This window comes from Capricornis sumatraensis, chromosome 15, assembly GCF_032405125.1.
Source record: "Capricornis sumatraensis isolate serow.1 chromosome 15, serow.2, whole genome shotgun sequence".
Classification (NCBI taxonomy): Eukaryota; Metazoa; Chordata; class Mammalia; order Artiodactyla; family Bovidae; genus Capricornis; species Capricornis sumatraensis.
Window position 1 is genome coordinate 71029247 of NC_091083.1, and position 21995 is coordinate 71051241.

The 21995-nt window shown below is 42.9% G+C and overlaps 1 protein-coding gene and 1 pseudogene across 2 annotated transcripts in view; both read left to right on the forward strand.

Annotated features, from left to right (window-relative positions):
• The first annotated feature begins 2930 nt into the window (after positions 1-2930).
• DHX35 (DEAH-box helicase 35) overlaps positions 2931-21995 on the forward strand; it is a 68199-nt gene continuing 49134 nt past the window's right edge. The window contains exons 1-3 of one of the 2 annotated variants that reach the window (XM_068987241.1): positions 2931-2970; positions 9412-9545; positions 14019-14111. In XM_068987241.1, coding sequence (XP_068843342.1) covers positions 2931-2970; positions 9412-9545; positions 14019-14111 — 267 coding nt within the window. The remainder of the gene's footprint in view (positions 2971-9411; positions 9546-14018; positions 14112-21995) is intronic. The other variant, XM_068987242.1, reaches the window with a different exon arrangement.
• LOC138091657 (cytochrome c pseudogene) lies at positions 15376-15692 on the forward strand (annotated as a pseudogene).

Consider the following 21995-nt stretch of genomic DNA (forward strand, 5'->3'; position numbering starts at 1 on the left):
CATCATATAAATGGTAGTTTATAAAATATAGAAATCAGGGACTTCACTGGTAATGGTTAAGATCCAAGCCTCCAATGCAGGGGTCATGGGTTTGTTCCATGATTGAAATTAAGATCCCAGATGCTGCACAGTTCAGTTCAGTTCAGTCGCTCACTCGTGTCCAACTCTTTGCGACCCCACGAATTGCAGCACGCCAGCATCTCCCGGAGTTCACTCAGACTCACGTCCATCGAGTCTGTGATGCCATCCAGCCATCTCATCCTCGGTCGTCCCCTTCTCCTCCTGCCCCCAATCCCTCCCAGCATCAGAGTCTTTTCCAATGAGTCAACTCTTCTCATGAGGTGGCCAAAGTACTGGAGCTTCAGCTTTCACATCATTCCTTCCAAAGAAATCCCAGGGCTGATCTTCAGAATGGACTGGTTGGATCTCCTTGCAGTCCAAGGGACTCTCAAGAGTCTTCTCCAACACCACAGTTCAAAAGCCTCAATTCTTCGGCGCTCAGCCTTCTTCACAGTCCAACTCTCACATCCATACATGACCACCAGAAAAACCATAGCCTTGACTAGACGGACCTTAGTCGGCAAAGTAATGTCTCTGCTTTTGAATATACTATCTAGGTTGGTCATAACTTTTCTTCCAAGGAGTAAGCGTCTCTTAATTTCATGGCTGCAGTCACCATCTGCAGTGATTTTGAAGCCCAAAAAAATAAAGTCTGACACTGTTTCTACTGTTTCCCCATCTATTTGCCATGAAGTGATGGGACCGGATGCTATGATCTTCGTTTTCTGAATGTTGAGCTTTAAGCCAACTTTTTCACTCTCCCCTTTCACTTTCATCAAGAGGCTTTTTAGCTCCTCTTCACTTTCTGCCATAAGGGTGGTGTCATCTGCATATCTGAGGTTATTGATATTTCTCCTGGCAGTCTTGATTCCAGCTTGTGTTTCTTCCAGTCCAGCATGTCTCATGATGTACTCTGCATATAAGTTAAATAAGCAGGGTGATGCTGCACAGTGTGACCAAAATAAATATAAATAAAGAAGGGTCAGTGTCATTAAGAATTAAAACTATAAAGCATGGTGTTCACATATACATCACTCAGTGGGAACTTTGCTTTGAGTTGTAATAATATGACGTGTTTTCTCAGATGCTTCCAGTGTAACAACAGAGACAGATTACAGTTTAACTAAATGAGTGTTAAATCACAGAAGCAGCACACAGGTTCTGAGTCTGCAGGAGGAGAATACTGAAGTTGGGTTGTGAATTTAGAGAAGCCTTAGAGCTGACATAAGGATATTTTAAAGGATCAGTGGAGAATTTTAGGCAGAGATGATCATGTAAGGAACCCTGTTTTCTTTACGGAAATAAAGGGAATAGTTGGAAAATGTGTGTATATGTGTAAGTTCTGATTTTCCCCCTGGTGGATTTGCTCTGTGAGCTATTGACAGCAAACATTGATTGCATGTCCTATGTTGTAGGCTACCTTACATGTTCTCACATTTAATAACAACTTTAAACTTCATTTACAACTAAGATTAAATGACAGCTAGGAAAGGCAAAGTGAGGATTCCAAATTCTACTTGTCTCCAAAGCCTTTGATTTTTCCACGGCCATCATTTCTCTCCAGGAATGAGAATTTGCTTCACAGCTCTAAAATACATAGATTCTGAACCCTCTCACTTCCCTCCAATTAGCTGCCTACCCATTAATCATTTCCTCTACTCCAGCGTATCAGCTAGTGGAATCTTTCTCAAATAGGTTACTGGAATTTTCTGTAGCACGTTTCCAACGCAGTTTTTTAGGACATACCCTTAGATATTCTGATTCGGGGTTGGATTGGAGGTCAGCATTGTGGCTCAGTGGGTAAAGCGTCTGCCTACAATGCGGGAGACCCGGGTTCGATCCCTGGGTTGGGAAGATCCCCTGGAGAAGGAAATGGCAACCCCCTCCAGTACTCTTGCCTGGAAAATCCCATGGACTGAGAAGCCTGGTAAGCTACAGTCCGTGGGGTCGCAAAGAGTAGGACACGACTGAGCGACTTTCCCATCCCCATTTAAAACATGGGTCGTGAAACGGGAGGAAACACTGGGCCAATGTCCTAACAGATCTACCCATTTCTAATTTATTCCAATCTATTCTCCCTTCTCAGCGTTACTCTCAGGGTCTTTTTTTGACTTTGTTTTTAGTTTGGCTGCCCCTAGTCTTAGTTGCGGCATGCAAGACCTAGTTCCCGGACCAGGGATGCAACCCAGGCGCCCTGCATTAAGAATGCCAAGTCCCAGCCACGGGACCACCAGGGAAGACCCCAAACACCACTGCTTATCGTGCATTTACTCATTTACTCCCAGGACACCCTCGCTTCTCCCCTCTGGGACAGAAACTCATGAAAGAGACTAAAACTGCAATGCCTGGCCGCACGATAGGCGCCCAATATTTACTGAACCACAAAATCCACTAGGTAGTTACAATTATCCTCCAATCGGAAAATGTGGAGGAGACTAAAAGAAATAACACACCCGGGATAGCTTACAACGTAATGTTAATTTGGGATGCACTGCTTCCTTGCCCACCGCGTACCGCAGGAGGCGACAAACTCCCGGACCAGCGGTCTGTTGCCAAGTTCAACCTTCCCGCAGCACGCTGCCGCCCTCCGGGCCACCCCAAACTCCTAAGGCCACTCAGAACCCAGGTCCGCTACTCTAAAGAGGAAGAGAAGCGCGCCCTTCCCTCCAATATGGCGGAGCCGATCACACGGGTCTGGGGCGGGGCTGAAACCTAGATCACGTGGCTCGGAGGGGGTGGTTACGGGGGCGTGGCCGTAACACGGCGGAACCTCGTAGATCCAGGCTCCTCACGGGCCACGCCCCCCAGCCCCTTCGGGGGCTGGTGCGCGGCGGAGGGGTGGAGCCTTCCTCGTGACCTTTCACCCCAGCATGGCAGCGCCCGTGGGACCGGTGAAGTTCTGGCGACCTGGTAAGGCCCTTGGCGGAACCCTGGGCAGATGCGGCGGCCCGACTTCGGTCTTGGCTCCACGGCTAGCCTGCGGGGGCCTGCGGCCCTGCTTGCAGCCCTGACCTCGGCGGGTTGGCCATTGCCGCGCTGGTGGCCTCGGAAGATTAGGCGTGCACAGTGGTCCCGAGGGATTCAGGGATCCGCCTCCAGCCTGGGCAGAAATTCTCTGTGACCTCGTTACAGCCTCTCAGCCTCCCCGGGCCTCGTCTTCCTCACTCCTGGTGCCTGTCTTGCCCAACCCGTGAGATGGAGAAAAGCTGAAGCGCCCACGCGTGTCCTTTTACCGCCCTGGGGCTACGCTGGGACTGGACAGGTGGTGCTGCTCTGGGTTTAGGAGTTCAGGTTAGGAAATCAGACTGCCTGGATTAGAATTCTAAGCTCTGCCGTAGAGTAGTAGAGTTCCTCTGAAAAAGTTCCTTAGCCTTAGCCTTCTCATCTGTGAAATGGGAGGAATAATAACACCTATCATGTGGGCTAGAATAAGGAGAACGTGCGCGCGTTGTTTCACGTAGAGTAAGTGCTCGTTAAAAGGGAAAGTATCTTAGTCTGTTTTAGGGTACTTTTTGTCCACCCCGTGTGTCTGCCAGAAGTGAACACTCTCCGTGTTGGCTGTCACCCACTTCCCGTCTTGCAGGCTAACACAGTCTCAGCCGCCAAATGGTTTGCTTGTTTTGTTTGAATTTACTCATTAATCAAGATTTTGTTGAACGTTTATGTACCAGACCCTCCCTCCCCTTCCATCAGTTTCTTGTGAAAAACAAAAGTTTCTTAATCATTGCCAACTAACTTTTGTCCACCACTTGAACCTCTGTAGGTCTAGATGTGTAAAGTATATTGCAGCAAAAATGAAACAAGACAGAGAAGGGTAATATAGGGGAAGGTTTTCAAGGGTATTTTAGAGTGATTCCCTGAAATTCTGACCATGCATATCAGTGATGCGGAAGAAAACCCAAGCAAGGGATGTGTTAATTCAATTTTAAAATCTTTAGTTTGTTACTTAACGAGTTTTATGATTCTGTGATTCAGCATTTCAAGTCCTCAGCCAATTATCCATTCTGAGTTTTATGTGCAGCCAAAACTAAGATCCAGTTAGGTAATGAGATACTCTCTCTTATTTCTTTGAGCCTTTAATAACAGGTCAGAGTGTTAAGTACAATAAAGGCCTGAATAAATTGTTGAAAATCAGGGCAAGATACTCTTTTGGTTAAAGAACATGGGATTACTCCCAGAGTTCTGTTCCATTGTTTAGTTCTTTCACTGAAGTTTTACTTACTGAACACCTAGCCTTGTGGTCAGGAGACAAATATGGATGACAAGGCTCTGCTCTCAAGATTTATGCTTTCTCTCTCTCAATTGTAATAGGAAGTTGGATATCCTCTTTAAGAGATTTTAAAGTGAGACAGAAAAAGGGAGTGGTAAGGAAGAGGAGCTCTGCTAGGATCAGACTGTCGAGACTGTCCTGACTGCCGTGTTCTAACTTGGTGATTTGGGAAAACCACAGTTACTCTATCTGTAACATGGGCAAAGCACCTACCCAGAGGATTGTTTTGATGATTCATTGAGAATACATGTCACGCTCTTAGCCCTAGATACATATTTAACTATTATATCATGGAATTATTGGAGAGAGGAGGGCTTCCCTGGTGGCTCAGATGGTAAAATGCAGGAGACTTGGGTTCAGTCCCTGGGTTGGGAAGATCCCCTGGAGAAGGGAATGGCCACTCACTCGGGTCTTCTTGCATGGAGAATTCAGTTGTCAGAGGAGCCTGGCAGGCTCCAGTCCCTGGGTCACAAAAAGTTGACTGAACGAGTAAGCGCACACACAGATGGACCAGAGGGAGAGGTTGAATGTGTGGAAAAGATCTCTTTCATCAAGACAGTGATTTTTTTGAGGTGAACGCTGAAGCACAAGTAAGGCTTTGTGCCATGGAGAGGTAGGAGAATGGAACTCTAAAGTGTGTAGCGTGAACAAAAGCAGAGTGGGGTGGTGCCTCAGCAGTGTCCAAAACACCAAAATAATTGAGTAGCATGGGGATGCTTAGTGGTAGGGTATGTTTTGGGGCAGGGCTTCCCAGGTAGCTCAGTGGTAAAGAATCTGCCTGCCAACGTAGGAAACACATGTTCATTCGATCTCTGAGTTGGAAAGATCCCCTGGAGAAGGAGATGACTACCCATTCCAGTATTGCCTGGAAAATGCCATGGGCAGATGAGCCTGGCAGACTGCAGTCCATGGGGTCACAGAGAGTTAGATGCAACTTAGAAACTAAACAACAACACAGCATGGGGCATGGTGGGACGTGAAGCCAGACTGGTGAGTAAGGGCCTCACTGTGAGTAGTCTCCATGTAGGAATTCGGATTTTGCTGTTTTTAAGCAGGAGATAACATGATCTAGTTTATTTTTGGAAGATAACTGGCATTGATGTGCACAGTGCTTAGGGGAGGAAATTAGGGTCAGGGACACCCTTATGAGACGGTGCTACTAAAACCGAGGAGGGATATTGAAAACTGTAGTTCTGGCGTGTGAGCAGTAGGCAGGGACCTAATTGGAGAGACATTTTAGAGGCAGATATAGAGGAAGGTGAAGTCAGTAATGACTCAACTTTCTGGGTTTGGTGACTATCTAGGTCAGTGGTTCTCAAATTTTGCTGTGTAGTTGAATCACTTGGGAAGCTTTGAAAAAGTCCTCCTATTCAGTTTTGCTCCATGGTGATAGATGAGAAGTCTAGAGGGGCTCAGAACCAGGCATCAGTATTTTTTAAAGATCTCCAGGTGATTCCAGTATGCATTAACGTTTGGGAACCGCTGGTCCAGGTAAACTGTTTTGTCATTAATTGTAATGAATTTGGTGACACTTACTGGACACTTTGTGCTAGTCACTTTTACTTACTTACATCATCTTATTAAGTGGTCATGATGTCTTGTGATGGAGGCATTACTCTCGTTTTACAGATGAGGAAACTGAAGTTAAAGATGTGAAAATAGGATACGAGAAATACACAGTGAAGGTCAGGGAAGTGACTGAGACTGGGTAAGGGTAGAGGAGCATGTGTCCTACAGGCTGGGAGTCACAAGCTCAGGTAGCTACAGGGGCCTTTTGGACAATCTAAATAAGTGAAGCAGCCAGGTGGAAGCAGTAAGGAGAGGTAGGAACTGTGGCAAACTCAAGTGTGTCCTGTGTCGATTAGCCTGAAGCATACAATATCCTGTCTAAAGCAGGAAGCTGTGAGTGGTCCCACCCAGAGGTTGTCACATGGCCTCAACACCCAGATTAGAATGGTCAATTTTTACATGTTTTAAATGAACGATTTCAAACATTTTAATGATGGCATGTTTGGGGACCTCATAGTTTGTGATCTCTACCATTTTGTGATCTCTTCCTTAAGATCTTTGTATGAGCTGCCTGAGTTTTGTGTAGAAAAAAAAAATTGACTTGATTTTTTTAGTCCAAGTGAATCAGAAGGGCCTGGCCATTTTTCTTCCTTCATTCAACAGATATTAATGATAAATCAGTGTTTGACCACGTGTCTGGCAAACACTTTATAGCAACAGCTTTGAAGAGTTTTTGATCTGATACACAGCAAGAAATGTGCCATGATCCAGCACGCACACACACACACACACACACACACACACACACACACACAATTGAAGAGGGTTGTACAGAAACAACAGTGCTTTTTGGAATGCACTCTGATACTTTGTTTTATTTCTAGTTTAGCATGAACAAAGGCAGAGTGGGATGCCACCTCAGCAGTATCCAAAACACCAAAATAATTGAGTTGCATAGCATATTAAAGAAGTTCATGAGTTTTATAACCCATTGATGGATCACCACTTAAACTGAAAAATTGGGTTAGAAGGAATGCTGAAGAGGGGGAGGGGGTGTGCTGTTATCAACCTTGTTTTATAGATGGGGAGGTGAAGGCCTTTATAATTTATAAGAATTACAAACTTGTTACTCATTTAAGCATGAGAATATTCCCAAGGGAAAACAAACCCTAGGCAGCCAGAATGGACCATGGGATGTATAGACAGCCAGGAAGCAGTCCTAGTTTGGCTGAATGGAGTCTTTTGTATGGAGGAGACGTGCTCCTCATTGATTGACAGCAGCTGTTCTTGTAAAAGACCTCATAACCGCATGTACCGAGGTGAACTTGGCTATAGGTTAGAGACAGGAGGGGTGGGGTAGTCAGGAAGACACCTGGGTGGATTAAATCTTGGAGTGGGAGGAGGTGAGACGTTGTAGGAGCAGTTAAAAGATTCTAAGGGCGCTATAAAGGTTTAAAATGTGTTGAAAAGAAGAGAATTCAGGATAAAAGCAGAGCTGATGAGATTAAGCTATTTCTTTGCTCTAGTTTTCTTGAGTGAAGATCACAAGGAATTAATCCAATGTAGCGATAGCAGCAGCAGCGATAATAAGGGGAGAAAGGAAAGGAAATGTGCCACTTTGAGTGCAGGCTTTGTTCCAAGTCCTGTTCTGTCTTTTATCTTGTTGAAAGGAAGGTCAACATTTTGGCAAAAACAATGTAGTAGTGCCCCACTTACCTAATTTTTGACGGTCTTGGACCTCTGGAACACAACTATGTTCCTAGAAACAAATGGAAAAGGGACCAGAGAACTACAGCGGTGATTCTGAATTTAGCTCTGGGGGTGGTCTGTGGACCTCCAGCGTTTTTGTGTTCTCATGAATTACTCTCCGGTGTATTTTTCAGGAGATGGAGTTCATAGCCTCTATTAGATTGTCAGGGGGGTTTGGGACCCTTCAAAAAATGTAAAAGTAAATCACTGGGCTAAGTATTCTGATCACAAAACCTTTGCACTTTTACATAGCGTCATGGATTATGCATTCAGAAAACCTGGGTGGGTGATGATAGTATTGGGTAATTATTCTCGAAGTACCCCTCACAGAGGGCTGTGAACTTCTAGGGAGGTTATTAATTCCCAAAGGTGACAGTCTCTTGTGCTGAACAAGTCTTATTTTTAGAGATACCTTCCTTATGTTGAATTGAATTCTGAACCCTGTACCATTTACTTCAACTCTTGAGTTCTCTCTTGGGATGCATGAACAATTGGGTGTGACAAATTACAGAGGCTGATCATAAAAATGGAACCCATGTTACTCCTAAGGCATTTTCCTTTTCAGGCTAAAAATCCATAGGACCTCAAACAGTTTTCCAAACAGGCAGCATGTGGCTTCCATATTCTTTTCCTCCCTGAGCTCCAGTTGGTTACTGTTCTTAACCAAGAAGCCACTGTGGTAGGACTTGCTGGGTGGTCCAGTGGCCAAGACTCCCTGCTCCCAACGCAGGGGAGCCCAGGTTCAATCTCTGCTCAAGGAACTAGATCCCACACACTGCAGTTAAAGATCCTGCATGCTGCAGTGAAGATCCTGCATGCTGCAACCAAGACCTAGCACAGCCAAATAAATAATTAAAAAAAGGAGCTATTGTGGGTATCTGGTGTTTAATCTGCCCAGCAGAGTAGACCAACACTTCCTTCCCAACCACTTCAGTTCTGTGACTCAAATAGAAGCTGCCAATTATTGTAGCCCATTCCAGGGCCATGGTTGACTGGATCAGGGTGGGGGTGGGGGTGGGGGCAATGGCCTTAAACTAGAGGAAAGAAAGCCATCCCCACCTTCCAAATAGCACACACCTGGGACTCCCGGTCCCCCTCCCTGGGTCTTTCTCCATCACCACTTCATGCTCTAAGTCTTCTTCCTTTGGAAGGAAGATTAAGAGAAGCAAGTCAGCTGCTCAAAGGTGGGGCCTGCATCCGTAGTGTTCACTGCTGTGTCTCTGGCACAGCCATCTTTGTTCGGTGGATGAGTGAGTGAATGATTGGTGGAGGACCTGTGAGCCTGAGCTCTGGCATTGGCTGCAGCCTTGATTCCAGCTCCTGTAGAGAACCCAGCCCCAGGAACTGAAAGGAGCTTTTTAAGAGGAGCAGAGAAACAAGGAGAAAGGCCAGGCAGTGTTTGAGTCCCTGGTACCCCTTGACCCTGAACCTTGCTGCCATCCTACGGTGTTAGGATTCTTTGTTTGCTTCAGCTAATTCCGGGTGGGTTCCCACCACTTTCACTAAGAGTTTGGTAATAATCCCAGCCTGATGACCAGAACGCAATACCTTGTCCTCCGTCACCTACAGTTGTGTGTAAACAATTTGGAGCCCAATGGGACTGCCATCTCCTTTGTTCTTGACACCAGCGTGATGTTTTTCTGTAGTCCCACAGGTACTTTTCTAAATGTTTTCCTGAAATTTCTCTTAGTGGTTTGAAATAAAACGCACGGCTTCCATTGTATATCTTCGTCTTTGAATTTGTAATTTTCTCATGATTTTCCTGTTCCTTGTATCAGAGAATCTGGAAAAAAAAAAAACCACCAAAAACATTTCTGTTGCAGGTACAGAGGGGCCAGGTGTCAGCATCTCTGAAGAGAGACAAAGTCTAGCTGAAAACTCGGCAACAACTGTTGTTTACAACCCTTATGCTGCCCTTTCTATAGAGCAGCAGAGGCAGAAGCTGCCAGTGTTCAAGGTACATTGAATAAGCATGTTCAGTCGTTGGCCCGAAGCAGCCTGCGGTAGCTTTATACTTGGCACTGAAGTGAATAATGTTCCTCTTACTGTTAATGATCCTTTAGAATGCAGTGAGCTCAGAGATGGCCTATCTGAAGGGTGTCTTCAGAATACTTGTGTGTTAATCTTAGAAATCTGGAAAGTCCTTAAGGTTTTTTTCAATTAGATCTTACATATTGGAAAAACTGGAAAAAATGAAGTGACATTCTTCTTTTCCCCTCTTTGCTTTCAATTATGGACAAGTTCAAACATTCAGAAAAGTAGAGAAAAAACAGCACAGTGAACTTTCCTGGATCCATTTTCAGTAGATTACTGGCATATGGCCAATTTTAGCTTTCTTTTTAAGTCATATTTTTTGACACGAGATTAATTAGAAATACCAAGTTCTTTCCAGGGAAGGCGATGGCACCCCACTCCAGTACTCTTGCCTGGAGAATCCCAGGGACGGAGGAGCCTGGTAGGCTGCAGTCCAGGGGATTGCGAAGAGTCGGACACGACTGAGCGACTTCACTTTTCCTTTTCACTTTCGTGCATTGGAGAAGGAAATGGCAACCCACTCCAGCGTTCTTGCCTGGAGAATCCCAGGGACGGGGGAGCCTGGTGGGCTGCCGTCTATGGGGTCGCACAGAGTCGGACACGACTTAGCAGCAGCAGCAGCAGCAGCAGCCGCAGCAGGTGGTTTCAGTTGAAGATGTTAACTCCCACAGGGAGAGTGATGGCATTTGGGTGTGGTTATTACATACCACGTGCACATCCAGATGCATGATTTTATTAGTCTCATGAAATGGACTTACACTCATCTGTAAGAAACCGAAGTGTTAAACTAGAAATCAGAGTATATTCATTTACAGTTAGCCATGGTTCTCCGGTACAAAGAATACAGTCCATGAACACACTTTCTCCCCATTGCCAAGTCCACATGGAAAGTCAAGTTGTAATCAGAAAGTGGGCTCAGAGCTAAAGGTGGATTAGATACAGTTGAAGGATATTTATTTCCTGTAGCCCCTGATGTAGGGTAATGAAGTCCTGCTGCCTCGTATGAGGCCCCTGGAATGACTCAAGTAGGTGGGGCCCCCAGCACTGGTGTCTATCTTTTCTCCTGTAGTGTTGGGTGAAAGCCGTCAGGTTCTTGCACTTAGATAGTTTCTTTGTCTAGACTGTGCTAAAAATTCCTCTTTGATTAATATGTTCTTTCTCCAAATGAATTTGAAGCAGCCGCCTTCTGAATGTAGCCAAGTCACCTCCATCAGACTTTTCTGTGACCCCAGACATTTTAGTCACTCCCCTGCTGACCATCTCTGGGTTTCTTCTATAGATGATTAACCTCAGCCATCATACGTGAATGTAAAGCAGTTTGACCCTCAGAAGATAAGATTATAGGTTCAGCATGGAGGGTACAGTTGGAGTTGGGGTGAAGTGTCTAGACTTGAGCTAGACTTCAGAGTTCAAAGGCAGTTTTCATCATTTGTGTCTTGTGTGACCTTACTTCAGCACCCGAGCTTCTGTTTCCTCTCTGTAATATTGGACCTACCTCATAGGATTGTTATGAGGACCAGATGCCATAATCCACATGGAGCATTAATTAGTAAAATACCTGACATGTAATACACATCTAAGTACAAGGATAATTATTGTTTACTGAGTATTTACTTTTCTGGACTCTTCTTCATCCACCAGCTGTACTTGTAAAATACAATAAATGAAACAACAGATTAGAAAAAAAAAAGGATGGTAACATATTGATGAAATTAAAAATGGTAAGATGAGAGGTATGTTATTGATAAAAATCAAAGCAGAGTTTAAGCACAGTTGTGATCTCGTAAGATGGTAGAGATAAATCTAGGGCGTCCCCGGTGGCTCAGCCGGTAAAGAATCTGCAGCAATGCAGGAGGCTCGGCTTCGATCCCTGGTTCTGGAGGATCCCCTGGAGGAGGAAATGGCAACCTACTCCAGTATCCTTGCCCGGAGAATCCCATGGACAGGGGAGCCTGGCAGGCTTCAGTCCATGAGGTCGCACAGAGTTGGACATGACCAAAGTGACCTAGTACAGCACAGGAGACGAAAATGATAAAAGTTACTCATTCGCCACCACACCCCGATTAAAACTTAAAGTGAAAGTAGCTTTAAAGATAGAAGTTGAAACTAAAGCAGCAGTAAATCTAAGGCTCATCCCCCTTTTCCCCAGTGCCATTTCAAGGCGACATTCCAGTTGGCTGCCTCCCATGGGCTGTCATTTTCTCTGGGCCCTGGACACTGCAATGCAAGCTTGTATTCTTATTCCATTAAACCCAAACCTTGCTGAAGCTCAGTCTGGTCCTCTGCACTAGCTCTCCTCGATTTCCCTGCCTGTACCTGTTCATGGTACCATCATTTCCCCAGTCTCTAAACTGGAAATCTTGTCATCTCTTGAATGTCACACATCATTTTGTGTGCAGATATCCATTTGCAGTGCTTCATATTTAGCCTATGAAGTAAATTAATGCCTTCAGTTTCTTCACGCTTAAATCACTCTGGTATACCACTGCCCAGTTTTCTTGCAGCACAGCACATACTGCCTCCTAGGTAAAGCCCAGACTGACTCTGCGTTGAAAGCCCTCACTACATACACCTCTTGTGTTAATAAATAAATTCATTTCCAAATCAAACCTGGAGCCTTTCATGGGCTTTTTCTAGCACCTCTTGAATCGAGTTCATATAGTTTGCTTATTTCTATCTTCTTATGTTATTTCCCTTTCCTAGAATGCTATGTGTGTATCTGTCTATATTCAGTGTCTTTCAGTTGTCTTTGACCACCCACCCATTCATCCATTCATCCATTCAGCAGATAGATTGACAAGATATCAGGTACAAAATGGCTGCAGAGAACCCAAACCTTTCCCTGCCTAAAACTAACCCAAAAGAAAGTGCAGAGTCCAGGCAATCGACAGGAAAGCATCGAGATGAGTCATGAGACTGCCTGCAGCAGAATCTCCTTTGGGTGTTTGCAGAAATGCCAAATTCCTGGACTTTATCATAGCCCTGCTGAGTCAGAAACCCTGAGGGTAGAGCTAGGAATCTTTATTTTTAACAAATAGTTAAATATCAATTTAATATCTGTTAAATAGATAATAAAAATTCCTAAAAGATTTTTACACTAAAACTGGAGAATTACATATTTAGACCCTGCTGTTGCTGCTAAGTCGCTTTAGTTGTGTCCGACTCTGTGCAGCCCCCTAGACAGCAGCCCACCAGGCTCCCCTGTCCCTGGGATTCTCCAGGCAAGAATACTGGAGTGGGCTGCCATTTCCTTCTCCTATTTAGACCCTAAGTAATGCTAAATTGGAACCCCCGAACAGCCCCAGTACCTTATTTAAGCAATAAGGCAGCATCGTGCGTGTCAGTCTTCTGTGGAGTCAGATGAGTTGAACAGTGGTGAGAGTAAGAATTTGGCAGACTTTTACTCAAACTGGGAATTTATGGAACATCATCATGACTTTCCAGATCATTGAGTGAGTCTGTAATCAAATGTGGGTACAAAAAATACATTCTGAAACTGAATACATGGGATCTTGGAGTTGGCTGTGACTTTCCAGTGGCCAAACTAGCATTTCTGCTCCCACTGAATGGGTGAAGGAAGGCCCAATTTAAATATAGATGTAACGTGTAGTTGCTTTATTATGCACTTGTCTGTAGAGGTAGAGATGAAAGCATATTCTTTTTGTTTTCACCAGCTAGTAAATGAAAAATAAGGTGATCCATGCATATTGCACGAAGTTAAAGGGGTTCCTCATATGCCTGCTCCCTGCCCCCCGCTTTCTTCCCCTCCCTGGAGACAGTACAGTTAGCAGTGCCTTGTTTTGCTTTTCCCCAAAGTAGTTTATATGTAAAGAAGCATATATGTATTTACCCTTTTTTAAAAAACATAAATAGTAATGTATTATCACACTGTCCTGCATTTTGCTTTCTTACCATTGCAGACCTCATTGACCATTCCGCATCAGTACAAATAGGCATTTGTTCTTTTTAACGGCTACATGTTATTCCCTTATTGGAGTCTTTTCATAACTGTTCAGTCACTCCCCTGTTGATAAACATATGGGCTGTTTGGATTTTTGGCACTTACAAACAACACTGCAATGAGTATGCTTGTATATACATCTTTGTTCACATGTATCAGGATAACTTCTTAAAAGTAGAATGCTTGAATCCAGGAGTATGTGCATTATATATTTTGATAAGTTATTATTTTCAGTTGCAATTGTGTTGCCTTGTACTGATACCAACAGTGCCTGAGATACATTTTGATAGATATTAGGAATACGTTTCGGTAGTTCTTTTTGAATATGTCCTTTCCTTTGGCAGATAGCTCATTTCGTAATGTTTGAATATCTTTGTTTAGGTCTTTTGAGAAAATGTATGTCTACTTACACTGTTTGGTTATATTTCTTTTCAGCTGAGGAATCACATATTATACTTGATAGAAAACTATCAGACACTAGTGATCATTGGAGAAACAGGATGTGGGAAAAGCACACAGATTCCACAAGTGAGTATATATTTATTTGTTTTTGCAACACTTTCTCTCTCTCTTTTTGGCTGCTCTGGGTCTTCATTACTGTGCACGGGCTTTCTCTAGTTGCAGCAAGTGGGGCTCCTGTCCAGCTATGGTGCACGGGCTTCTCATTGCGATGGCTTCTCTTTTTATGGAGCACAGGCTTTACAGCACATAGGCTCAGTAATTGTGGCGCATGGGCTTAGCTGCCCCACAGCATGTAGAATCTTCCCGGACTGCAGATCGAACCCATGTCTCTGGCATTAGAGGTGAAAGAGGAGGGGTAAGATGGATGCTGCTATACTTGTGAATAAAAATGGACAGTGTATTATAGAATTATACAGTGCTATGCAAGAAATCTCTCTTAGAGGGCCAAATCATTTGTGGTATGGATAGAAGTGGAAAGAAGGATCAGGAAAGGTCTTGTAAGAGAAATGACATTTAATCTTGAAATGAAAGAAAGGGGGAAACAAGACAAAGAGATAGACTTTGAATGATCAGTGGGAGCCAGCTGGGAAGATGTCTCATGCAGTGAATACTGTGGGTGGAGATACTGGAGTGCAGAGGTGTTTGGGGCTCAACAGAGTGGTCAGATAGGATCAAGAGTGGAAAGACAGGGTGAAGTTGAAGTGTGTCTTAAGAGCCTCGACTTGGAGGGTGAGGAATGACATTTAAGTGGTCAGGGATAAGAGTCCTTGCAGGTTTTTCTTTCCCTTTTAAGTACAGATTTTTTTTGAAGTGTAAAATACATATACTTCCAATATCATAGATCAGAACTTTAGCTTGGTAAACCTTCGCAGGTGAATACAGTGGTACTGCCAGCACCCAAATCAAGAAATAGAACATCACTGGCACCCTGGAGGTCCCCTGTGTCCTCTTCTGGACTCTTGCTGTTTCTTCCTGCTCTCACAAGCATACACACACAAGCATAACTTTTATTCTATCTTCTAGCACTGTAGATTAGCTTTGCCTATTTTTAAACTCTTACAAGGAAAAAATAAAGCTGCTTTTGCCCAACACAATACTGGGTTTAGGTTGGGGCCCCGACATAGGTATTTCTTAAAAGTTCCCCAGGTGATCCAGTGTGCAGCTGGGGAATAGTAGACAGAAGGGAAAGGACAGCAGAGGAGAGGAGACGGGAGACCTGGAGGGAGAACATATGTTTAGATGGTACCAAGACCCTAGCGTAGAGAGAGCAGGACATTCAGCTTGTGAGCAGGGACCTCTCAGTTGTGTACGAAGAAAGAATGATTTAAAAATGGGTGATGTCGAGAAGGACTGGGAGGTTTTTGTTCAGAAGTGTGCCCAGTGCCGTACTGTGGAAAAGAGAGGCAAGCACAAAACTGGGCCGAACTTTCATGTCCATTTGAGTGAAAGACAGTTCAGGCGGCTAGATTCTGTTACACCAGTGCCAGCAGGAACCAGGGCATCACCTGGGGAGAGGAGACGCTGGTGTAATACTTGGAGAATCCCAAGAAATACATCCCTGGAACAAAAACGATCTTTGCTGACATTAAAGAGAAGAAAGAAAGGGAAGACTTGCTAACTTATCTCAAAAAAGCTATTAATGAGTAATCGTTGGCCACTGTCTTACTTATTATGAAACAGAAATGTCTCATGAGTTTTTGTGTGTACCATGTTTAAATTGATCTCATACACTAAAATTCAGATCATGCATGACTGATGGAATATTTCTGTTGGACAGTCCTGATTTCAGTAAGATTGGTTTGTGGCCAAATGAATATGATCAGCTTTTTGAATTTTGATAGTAATTCTGGCTCAACATGTATTATCACTCTCTTCCTCTTTTAAAGTGATGATTGAATGTGAATAAGGAATGTTAACCTTTTCAGGGAGGTGGTGAATGCCTTCTCCAACCCTTTAGGGGATTGGTTATGTAGATTTCTAGAACTGATTATATTAATATATTAAAATACTGAGACAGTACCTTTACTGTTACATAGAACAGAGCAAGATTCAAGTGTGTTTCAATTAGTATGTTAAGGCAAGGGTTGAAGATACACTGACAATGTCCACTTTATCTTTTTGGTCTTAACTATGCCAATTTAATTAAAATTCTCTATCTAAAATATTGCCTTTTACTTAATGAAAGGCATTTTAGTGTGGTTTATGTGTAGCATCAAATAAAGAGTATTTAGCAGCTAAAAAAACCCTAGCATATTATTTGTTTCTTAGAGACACAGGAGAAGGGCCATGTTACATATCTGAGTAATTATCGGTTATTAATGAGAATAAACCAAGTAACAATAAGTAATTATAAGTGCTACATAAAGGGATCACTTTAGACATGCTGAGCTGTTTCATCCTCAGTGGCCCTGTGAGATAGGCACTGTTATTATTATCTTTGTGTTACCGATGAGGACAGTGTAGAGTGGTGAGATGGGGAGTGTAGAACAGAGGTTAGTGGCCACGTGCTATTAGATGATCTTGGTTTGTTTTGAATTAGTTGGTGTGATTGTTTAGTCAGTTGAGGATAAACTCTGTTAGGATAACAAAGAACCTGAAAATCTCTGTGGCTTAAGAGCAGAGAGGTTTCTTTCTTCCTCATACTGTGTGGTCTTGTGGGATTGCTGACCCAAGGTATGGGTTGCTCCCACATGGTCAGTGGGACCCAGGATGACGGCGCAGCTCCTGTCTGGGACTTGTGGATCTTGCAGTAGATGACAGGGTCATGAGCTGGCGCTTAAAACTGCGGACCGGAAGTGACACTTGTCACATTCATCAGCCAAAGCCAATGGCGTGGCCAGGTCTGATAGCAGTAGGGTGGCAGTGTGTGTGGTCCTCCCACAGGGGTGGGTAGCAGATATCTGGATCAGTGATACAGTACAGCATAACGATCTGGTCGTTGCCCCCAGCAAGGCTTAGCTGCCAGGGAGCAGAGCGTACCTGCTGAGGGGCTGAGTCCAGGGAAAGAATGTTCTGAAGGAGAGAAAGAAGTGGGGTCTGAGGGTCCAGCCTGGCAGTGTGGCAGCAAACACAGGGAGTTGCTTTTTTAAGTGTTATTTTAGTATTTTTAATTTTGGGGGAATATTTAATAGGTTCACGTGGGTTTAAAATTCAAAAGACACAAAAGGATATAAAAAGAGAAAGATTTCCCTATCTTCTTTTTTTTAACACTTAAAAATTATTTTTAATTGGAGGATAATTGCTGTACAATATTGTGTTGGTTTCTGCCGTCTATCTACATGGATCAGCCATAGATATATGTATGTCCCCTCCCTCCCACCTCCCTGCCCTGTCTTCTGATACTTCTTTTATGCAGATGTAATTGAAGCTATAGGTTTCTTGGGTAGAGATTTTTTTTTTTTTTTTTTGGTTTTACACAGAAAGATAATTTTTACAGGGAAATATATATATATATATATATTCTTCCCCTTTTGAAAAGTCAAGTGGTAGTATCTATACATGTTTTATGCATCTTGTTTTTATTTTTCACTTAGTGTATCATCCTCTTTCTAGTTGCATAGATTCTGCATCATTAATTTTCCCAATTCCAGTCGGTAGACATTTAGGTTGTTTCCAGTTTTGCGTTCTCACAATGATGCTGTGAGTCAGTTGGCACCCGTCGCAGTTGATACACATATGGGTATACTCATAGAAGAAATACAGTAGTTATACGTTGCAGGGTCAAAGGGCATATGCATTTGAATTTAATTGTTTTTAAGGACCTGTATTGTTTGAGGAATTTTTTTAATGTGGACCAGTTTTAAAGTCTTGATTGAGTTTGTTGGCAGTATTGCTTCTGTTTTATGTTTTGGTTTTTTTGGCCATGAGTCATGTGGGATCTGAGCTTCCTGACCAGGGATCGAACCTGCACCCACTCCATGGGAAGGCAAAGTCTCAACTACTGTACCCGCCAGAGAAATTCTAGGAGTTGTATTTTTAAAATAAGCATTGTATTTTCTGAATAGGGAATCCATTCATGGTATAAAATGCAAAAAAACCACAAAGGAATAAATGGTAAAAAGTGAATTTTCTAAACTTTGCTGGTGAAAATGACTAGAGGGTTGTGATTAATTATGTTACTGGCCCAAATACCTGCTCTCCTTGCCGTGAATTATCCTCTTTTTCCTTAGTACTCAGTTCCACTTCTCTGAGACAGTCACAGTTTCCACCGTCTTGTGGAGCTATATATGAGTTACAGCATAGGAAAATTGGAAGGACTGAGGAACTGAAGGTCATGGCAAGAATATGAAGCAAGTTTTTGTCACAAACTATTTTGCTAGATTTATGTAATATCTTTCCCTGGAAAAGTACAGCATGCCCTAGCACCCTGCACCAGTTTTGAAATTTCACAAACTGTATGTGGAAGCTAGATGATATTTTTTTCCTAGAGCTCTGTCAAAACAGTGGGCTGTGAAAGCAAGTTTTTGCTATAATTTTTATTAAAGTTTTCAGTGGAGTTCTTCCTAATCCCACTGTTCAACAAGAAGACCAGATTTGATGACCCTTAAAAAGAGCAGAGAGAACTGAGATCCACTGCCTTTCGATGTCCGCACTATACCTACATTTGCAGCATCTTTATATTTCCGCCTGTCAGCAACCATAAGCAAGCAGAAGTCTGAATCTCAGGTATATTGAGAGATTGGCTTCATGGTGAGGTTTATTATCATAGACTTAGTTTTTCTTTGTCTTAACACTACTACTAAGAGATTGACTGCAAATGAGTGTGTTTTATTTTGGATGGTAGAATTGTGTCCTGGTTATGTGGTTTAAGCACTGAAGAATTGATGCTTTTGAACTGTGGTGTTGGAGAAGACTCTTGAGAATCGCTTGGACTGCAAGGAGATCCAACCAGTCCATCGTAAAGGAGATCAGTCCTGGGTGTTCGTTGGAAGGACTGATGTTGAAGCTGAAACTCCAATACTTTGGCTACCTCATATGAAGAGTTGACTCCATTGGAAAAGACCCTGATGCTGGGAGGGACTGGGGGCAGGAGGAAAAGGGGACGACAGAGGATGAGATGGCTGGATGGCATCACCGACTGACCTGATGGACATGAGTGTGGGTAAACTCCGGGAGTTGGTGATGGACAGGGAGGCCTGGCTTGCTGCAATTCATGGGGTTGCAAAGAGTCGAACACGACTGAGCAACTGAACTGAACTATGTGGCTTTGGTTGTTGAGCTTGAATCCCAACTCTTAGATTTTTATCTGTGTCCTTGGACAAGTCCTATGACCTCTTTGTTTCCTCATCTCTAAATTGTTGATGATGCTGGTACCTTCCGACTTGGATTTGTTGTGAGGATTAAACTGGGTTGTGCATGCCAGACAGTTCCTGACACTTAGTGATGTGCTTGGTGAGTCTTAGCCATTATTCTTATAGTTGTCTTTCTGCATTTGTGTTGATTGGGGTGATGGGTAGTATTTTGTATTCAGTGCAAGAGAGGGAACCCTCACAGTTTTTATGACAAAAACCCTACATTATCTAAAACAATTTGTTCCTTACAGTCATTTTAAAATTATTATTTTTAGCTAATTTTTGACTAATAGGAAAGTTGCAAAAGTAATACAAAATTCCCTTACACCCCTTACATCACTTCCCATACGTGGTACGGTAATCAGAAGTAGAACATTAATAATACCAGTAGCTAGACTGTAGATCTTACTTAAATGTCATCAAATTTCCCACCAGTATTCTTTCTCAGAAGATCCAGATTCTTGCACTGGATTTAGTTGTTAATTCTGCCTGGTCTCCTGAAGTCTATGAGAGTTCCTCAGTCTTTCTTCATCTTTTATGATTGTGACATTTTTGAAGAGTACTGGGCATTTATTTTATAGAGTGTTCCTCAGTCTGGGTTTATGTGATGTTTTCTCATGATGAGAATGAGCTTGCATTTTTGGCAAGAATCCCATAGAAATGATGTGTCCTTACTAGTGCCTTGTGTCAAGAGGGGTGAAATGTTAAAAAGTCTCATCTCTGGTGAGGTTAATTTGATCATTTTGTTAAGGTCCCAAGTTTCACCTATAAAGTTTTTCTCTTTGTAGTTGTAGATATCTTGGAGGAGATATTTTTAAACTGCAGATATCCACCTCCTTTCAAACTGCCACCTCCTAGTTTTAGCATCCCTCAGTGGATCTCGTCTGGAGTAGTTATTCAGGTGTTTGCTTAATGATGACTTTATTCCTTTTCCCTTCTGCCTTTATTAAGTGAAATCTCCTGTAAGGAAGAACTGTCCTTTCTCTTTCATTTATTTATTTATCCAGTTATTTTTGTATATCTGTATGAACTCATGGTGATTTATTTTGTTGTATTGGTTAAAACCCAATGCTATAATTATTTATTGTGTTGGTCGGAATGGTCCAGCTTTGGTCATTAGGAGCTCCTTGCATTTGGCTCTTGTGTTCTTTCTAAAAGACTCCATTCATTTTTGAACACTTCCTTATTTTCTAGTAACAGAAACTGTTTCATGTTCATCTTTTATTTTTCCTGCACTAACCTTGGGGTCAGCCACCTCTCCAAGGAGCCCTGGTTCCTCTTATTGGGAAATGCTGTTTAAAAATCAATATTTTGGTGCTAGAGTGCTCACTATTATGGAGGTGTCTTTGCTATAAGTCTCAGTGGGCAGACTTAGGCCTTCCTTAATTATGTACATGTATTATGTATATATATAATATATATTTAATATATATATAATATACTTATTAAAGTGAAGTGAAAGTGCAAGTCACTCAGTTGTGTCCTCCTCTTTGTGACCCCATGGACTATACAGTCCATGGAATTCTTAGGCCAGAATACTGGAGTGGGTAACCTTTCCCTTCTCCAGGGGATCTTCCCAACCCAGGAATTGAACTAAGGTCTCCTGCATTGCAGGTGGATTCTTTACCATCTGGGTCAGGAAGATCCTGCATTGCAGGTGGATTCTTTACCATCTGGGTCAGGAACATCCTGCGTTGCAGGCAGATTCTTTGCCAACTGAGCTATCAGGGAAATATTAAATTCCTACATAAAAACACTTATTCTATATCTGTGCCTATCTGTGTATATGTTAAAAATCACAAATTTATGCTGATACTTCATGGATTCCAATCCAACGGCATAGGACTCATTCTAGCCTTTCCTTATCTGTAACTCTTCTTCCATAGTGAGAAACTCCATTCTCATTGTCTGCAGTGTATTTATTTATTTGTTAAACTCTCAGTTCAGTTCAGTAGCTCAGTCATGTCCGACTCTTTGCAACCACATGGACTGCAGCACGCCAAGCTTCCCTGTGCATCACCAACTCCCTGAGCTTGCTCAAACTCATGTCTGTCGAGTCAGTGATGCCATCCAACCATCTCATCCTCTGTCGTCCCCTTCTCCTTCTGCCTTCAATCTTTCCCAGCATTAGGGTCTTTTCCATCGAGTCAGTTGTTTGCATCAGGTGGCCAAACTGTAGTGAACACATAAAATAGCTCCAGAATTGCTAGCCCATAGCCCTAACATTTACTAACTAGATTATAGCATTGAGGTACTGTTCTTTTTGTCTTTGACTTTCAGTCAAGATTCTGTTTTCCAATATCCTAGGTTGATTTTCTTCTCCACCCTCTTCAGGGTGGTCAGTTATTCATTTGTAATACAGATAGGGTCATTTGTTAGTGTTTGCATTTCTTTTTGGTTTCCCTCGACATCCTGGTTGCTTTTCTCGTCTATTTGTTTGGGTGTCTATTTGTTTGGGTATTTGAAGAGTACATGCGGCGTGACTGTACTTCTGAGAGTCAGAGCTGCACACAAAGGCCATCTCAGAGCATTGCCGCTCTTTGTCTCTGCTCCCCGTTTCAGTTTCTCCCTTTCTCCACCCCTTTCCTACCAGCCTTCCTTGGAAAACCATTCTCTTTAATTTCTAGTTTGCCCTTCCTTTATTAGTCTTTTGAACAAA